Here is a 5,970-nt window from a genome sequence, read left to right as displayed (position 1 = left end):
AAGCAGACCAAAATAGATACGTCAGGAGAAGAGTAAGATTAGAAAAAGGCAAGAGAACTAGGATCCTCGTAATCTCCAAACTCCCCCTGGAAAACAGAAGATCCTGAAATCAAATATGTCCTTCTGCCTAGGGGGTCTAGAAGCCCCTGACAAGCTTTGTTCTTCTCTCTGGTTGACCAGAAAGCCAGAGAGCCTCAGTGAGATGAGAAGAGGGAGCTGCCCATCAAAGAGCTCCTCCCCTCAGGGGTTGATGTTGTGGGAGTCAGCTAGTCCCACTGATGGCCTCCGGGGCTTGTCGTTGCCCAGAAGAGGGAGTGTGGCTGGCTTGGCTCCAGAGATGTGTGGTTTCCTGGAGTGTCAAGCTAGGCCGGGGCAGCCAAAGTTCAGAAGCAGAAGCTGCAGAGCAGGAGTTCCTGGTTTTGGTGCCGCCAGCCAGGCGAGTCCCTCCTGAAATGGGGTTCCTCGGAGTTTTGCCCATCCTGATACTATTCATTCTCTTGGGGGGTGTCCAGGAACCTGGGCTGGTGGAGGCATTCTTTCTAAGTAAGTATGAAAGTAAATATCAAAGCAAGAATTGAAGACTCAGTCTTCCTATTGGAGAAATGGAGCTTGGCTAGGAGGAAGGAACAAAAATTTTTGCTGATGAGAAATGTGTTCCCCCACCTCTGTCTGGGATCCTGGGGGAGAAAGAACTGTATCCGGAGACCTCCTTTTAGCCCCTTTCCTCCTGGTTAAGATGTCCTTGGTGAATGCAGGAAACTGAGCCTGTGGCAACTGACTTCCCACCATCGTTATGAGAGGGCTTCTTCCTAAGGGTTTGGATGAAACAGACTAAGGGAACTTGGGAAAATTCCCCATAAGAAAGGCCACTCCCCACCCCTCAGCACCACCTTCATCAACTTCTAAGTCTTCTCACTGTAGCCTTCCAAAGTTTCCCCACCCCCACCTCCGCGCCTACAGGGGATCTTTGCCTTTGGGGTAAAGAAGGGTCTTTGAAAGTCCCCTGGAATGCTGACATATGAAGACCTCTGCCATTAACAGCAGAGAGAAGCAGCCCTCAGACAGCAGCGGAGCCACACATGGCTGGGCCAAATCTTGTTCCTCTCCCTGGTAGCTGTGTGAACTTGGCAAGGTTACAGCACCTCCTTTTTACAAAATGTGAATGTTGACAAAGCTTACCCAGAAGAGCTGTAAGGAGGACTGAAGAGAAAAGAACAGGGACATGGTAAACACTTAATCAATACTGGTTATAATGATGAGCAGGAGGAGGATGGGGATGCTGAAGATGTCCGGGCAGCTTGACAATGGCTTTACAAAGTTTGTCACATGAATCCTCAAAATAGCCCTCTCGGCAAATGAAGAAAATCAAGGTTCAGGGACGGTTCCTGCCACACTGCGAGATGCACAGAATTCAAAAGCCCTGCTTCCAGAAAGGGAGTTTGCAACCACTGAGAGCTGCAACCACCCCCACCCCCCGCTGCCCCTAGCCAGGGAACATCCAAATATGGGAAGGCCAAGTGACCAGAATAGTCCTGGGACAAGCATCTCTGTCCCTGGAACCTTATAGATGATGGATTTAGAGATCAGATGTTGAGCGGTTATATGGTTGGGAGTCGGGGTATCTTTGGGAAAATTCTGAGCTCCCTGAAGGTGAGAGGTGAAGTGAAAAGAGCTTCCCTCCTTTGGTGATGGTGTCCTGGCCCTGGGAAGGGAGGGGCCCAGCCCCTTCAAGGTTCCAGACGAGTATATCCTTTTGTCCCTCAGGGCAGTGTCCCCGAAACAGGGTAAGATGTGAAATACAAGAAAGAGACCTATGTACGAACAGCAGAGATTGCCCAAGGAAGATGAAATGTTGCATGTTTAGCTGTGGAAAGAAATGTTTAGAAATCAGCAAAGGTAACTCACCAATCCCGTGGGCTATCTGACACCCTCACCCCTACCCTTACTTTCTGCCACCTGTGCTGGTATTGTTGTACTCCTCCCCTGGTTTGTTGATGACTGGTCTCTGACCAAGAGACTGGGTGCATCTTCAACGTGGCACAAATCCTGTTAATCCTGGGCTGGGGAGGGTGTTGACAGATGTGGGTTTTATCTCATTTCTGCCTCTATTTAGGTGTGTGATGTGAATAGTATAATTTTTCCTCTAAGGGTCTTAGTTTTCCTGTTTCTAAGAAAAGTGTGAGTATTTTGTGATCCTCTGAGATGCTAAGTAGCTATTGAAGTCTCATCAAATGCCAGCATGGTGGCAGGTGACATGATAGCTATAAAAAACAGGTATATGATCTGTATTTCGTAGCTTCTTTTCTGGCCTCTCTGTCTGTAGAAATTCTGGATGCCTCTCCTAGACATCTTTGATCTCCTACACTCTTTTCTCTCCGCTCATATTGTTGAGCGCTAAAGAAGACCTTGTTCATCAAGGGTTATTCATTCATTAAACAAACATTTACTAGTGGCCCTGACACCCATGATGGGCTCCACTTGCTCAGTGTAGCTAGGGGGGACAGGAAAGGGGTCCATGATTTAAGATCTGAAAGATGGGTAGAAGGTAGGAAAAATGGAAGGGAAGACATTTCTGGCACAGGGAACAGCATGTGCAAAGGCCCTGTGTGAGAAGACACCATCCGCAAGCTAGGAAGCCCAGAGAACAGAGAAGAGCATGAGCATGGTGAGAGAGGAGAACAATAAAGCTAGAGTAGGTAGAGAAAGCTCTGACAAGGCAGGGCCTTGCCAGTCAGGGTAAAGGATCTGGTCTCAATGTTAAAAGCAACAGACTATCTACATTTAAATCCCTTACCATCTATAATGTGACCTTAGGGAAGAAGTCTCTGAGTCTCAGTTTGTTCATTTGAAAAATGAAAATGATAAGAGGATCTACCTCATAAGACTATGTGTTAATATATGTCAAGTCCTGAGAACAGTGCCTGACCCTTTAATAACTGTGTGCTCAGCGTGCGTCAGACTATGAGGTTTTAAAGAACTCTATTTGTACCTCCTAGGACTGTGCACAAAACAGTTGCTCAGTAAATGCTTCCGTTCAGGATTTTTTACTGTAAACATTCCTGAAGCATCCAAGCAGGATGAGTTCTGTGCCATGCGCTAAAATTTTCATGCCTTTGCATTCCGCTGCCCTCCCACCCCATGCCATGGCATGTGTTTGGAATGTTCCTTAGGGATGCAGACATCCAAACAGCTCTGCCCCTCAATCTCCCTGCAGATGTGTGCACTTTGCCAAAGGTTCCTGGCCCCTGCAATGCCTTCTTTGTGCGCTGGTGGTATGATCAGCAAAAAGAAATCTGCTCCTCATTTATCTATGGAGGTTGCCAAGGGAACAATAACAACTTCCAATCTGAAGGTGTCTGCCGTGCTATCTGCCCCCGGAGAAGTAAGTCCCAGTCTCCATGCTAACCTGGGCCACCCTGGGAGGCCTGGTGTTGACTGGTCCATTTCAGAAGCCTGGCAGTCTTTGGGCTTATGATCGGGAGGTAAGAATGCAGCTCACAGAAGGGTAAGTAGGAGGATGTTTTGGGAAAGAGAGGGTGTGAAAGGTAGCAGTGGTCAAAGGGACGTGGGTGAATATGAAATAAATGGTGGGTACAGACAGAGTAAGCAGAGGTGGTGGAGTAGCTGAGATCAAGTCAGAAGAAGGCCCAGTGAACTGGCCCAGAGCTGGGCACCATGCACCAGCCTTAACTTCTATCAAACCTCGCCACTGATTCTTTTTCTTTTCTTAAGGTGATTATAGCCAGGACAACCACATGCTTTATTGACCAAACCAAGACACTTTTAAGAGTGAGAGGAGATGCCATTAATTATTACACTGGGAACAACAGGCATAAACTGGGACTATTGGAAAAACCAGAACACATGATCACTCTATGAGCCCCTGAAGACACTCCACTTCTGTTTTTTCTCCCTGTGAAATGATATAAAAATGACACCATCTCCTTTCTTCCATTAATTGCAAGCTATGGTCCTGAAGGTGAGAAGGGCCCCAGCATCTCACCAGGACATCGTTTTTCATCCTGTTGTCTTGTAGGGCCAGTCAGCTGGCTGGGATAAAGAAAGCTGGAACAGCCTCCAGGATTTGGCTCTTATTCCAAGGATCTCTCCAGGTGTGCCTGACAGAGGTTCCATGTTGGCTTCTACAGGTCGAATCTCAGCTGCGAAGACCTTGGAGGTTCTCTTGAGGAGCCCATGATTTGCTGACGTCCTTTCCTCCAGCTCAGCTACTCTTCAAACATAATGCCCTTCGCCCTTTGAACCCTTCTCAGCATGTGACCCTATTTCTTCAACTTTCAGGGCCCCCATTTATGGAACTTTCCCCCATTTTGGAAACCTCCAGTTGCCCCCAATAAAGCGCTCTGTGAGGTCTGAGTTGTCTGTGGCTAAATAATTCACATCTGTTCCCTCTGCAGAGAACATGTCATTTGATCTCCCAGTGACACCAACAGAGGGACAGAAGAGTATGAAAATCCTGTAGAGGGCTGGTGATATTTTTGTCCTGGTGCAATTGCCATAAATTTGCTTAAGAATGGAAACAGAGCAGGTCCAGGTTTTGTCTGGACTAAAGCTCACAAGTTCCTTTAAAAAGGAATTCACAGTAAATTTAAAAGTGAATATTATTTCAAGTGAGAAAGGAAATTGCACCAATTGCAAAGTTTAAAAAGCTAGCTAGTACTACTAATTGCACAAAATCCATTTAGATGAATTATCAATTTTTTTTAAAGTAGGACATTATTTCTGTAAAAGTCAATGTCTATGGAAAGATAATTCAGTCTTTGATTTACTCTCGCTGATCAAAAGATGACTATTTTTCTATTTTGATTATGGTGGGGATGCATAAATAACACAGCCATATGTGATGGTTGTAGTTCTCCTGCAGGTTTGTGCCCTAAAGATACAGGAATTTTAATAAATTCTCTTTGTACAATTCTATCAAAAAAGAAGAAAATGCATGGTGCATTTAAAATTGTGCATATTGAATTATCAAGTATATTCTTGCTAGTAAAGAGCATATATTCTTGGGATGGGATGTGGGAGGGAGGTTCAAGAGAGAAGGAACATATGTATACCTGTGACCGATTCATGTTGATGCATGGCAGAAACTGAAGAGGAAAAGTTAAAATTTAACATAACCTCTTTCTCCCTCTGCCTCTGTAACTCAGCTTGCCCCTTGCAAATTGTAGATCATGTAGGTCGCATAGTTTCGGAAAGTGGGGACTTGCAATACTAGGAACTGGAGTTTATCTCACTCACGCTTATCCTGCTGTTTGTAATTGCCCAGCCCCTGCAAACCTGCTTAATCATGCCTGTCCAGGTCAGGCACCCCCTCCGCATCTTGACTGCTATTCCTGTGTACACGAAACCCCTTAGTTTAAACCAGCCTATTAACAGCTAGTGTTGCCCACTACAGTCTGTCTACAAAAACTCTGTAATCCCTTTGTTCGGGGCTCAGAGCTTGGAGTGTTAACTCTTCTGGGCCCACCGGGGTAATAAACCTGAGTTCTCCAACTCTCCAAGTGTGGTGTTTGGTTTCTCGAATACTGGTTTCTGCAACAAATTAACTCAATATTGTAAAGTAATTATCCTCCAATTAAAAAAAAAAAGAGCACCTGCTCTGAACAGGCTTCCTTAAGAACTGATTTTTTCCTCTTTATAGATTTATTTTTCTGATATTTGGAAGAATTTTTTGCAGAATGATTTTTCTGGCTCCATACATTTTAAACCTTGTTTTTCCTCCACTATCCCATCCTTCTAGGTACATTAGGTATATTTTATTACAACACAACCTCTAGCCCCATTCCTTAGTGTCATGTGGGTGGTAGGAATGTTGCTTAGCACCATTCTTGCACCAAGACAGATGGCAGCAACTTATGATACATAGAAATGTCGTGGGAGTGTGTAATTTCCTCAATTCTGTCTCATCACAACAAAAATTTGAAGGGACGGACATTAAAGCTCTCAGACAGA

The 5,970-nt window shown here is 45.2% G+C and overlaps 1 protein-coding gene across 1 annotated transcript; it reads left to right on the top strand.

Annotated features, from left to right (window-relative positions):
* The first annotated feature begins 452 nt into the window (after nucleotides 1-452).
* On the top strand, nucleotides 453-5,448 carry LOC122448938 (WAP four-disulfide core domain protein 6A-like). The gene is made up of 3 exons (XM_043480595.1): nucleotides 453-543; nucleotides 1,765-1,896; nucleotides 4,037-5,448. Exons 1-3 carry the CDS (start codon nucleotides 453-455, stop codon nucleotides 4,057-4,059), a joined length of 246 nt encoding a protein of 81 aa, XP_043336530.1. The 3' UTR covers nucleotides 4,060-5,448.
* The last annotated feature ends 522 nt before the right edge of the window (nucleotides 5,449-5,970 follow it).

Source organism: Cervus canadensis, chromosome 10 (genome assembly GCF_019320065.1).
Source record: "Cervus canadensis isolate Bull #8, Minnesota chromosome 10, ASM1932006v1, whole genome shotgun sequence".
In the NCBI taxonomy this organism is placed as follows: Eukaryota; Metazoa; Chordata; class Mammalia; order Artiodactyla; family Cervidae; genus Cervus; species Cervus canadensis.
This window is presented reverse-complemented; position numbering and strand designations above follow the sequence as displayed.

Bases quoted from the DNA above. Each gene is read 5' to 3' on its own strand.
- LOC122448938 (XM_043480595.1), top strand. From the start codon at position 453: ATGGGGTTCCTCGGAGTTTTGCCCATCCTGATACTATTCATTCTCTTG. The intron at 544-1,764 runs GTAAGTATGAAA...TTTGTCCCTCAG, and splicing joins GGTGGAGGCATTCTTTCTAA to GGCAGTGTCCCCGAAACAGG. The intron at 1,897-4,036 runs GTAACTCACCAA...GTTGTCTTGTAG, and splicing joins ATGTTTAGAAATCAGCAAAG to GGCCAGTCAGCTGGCTGGGA.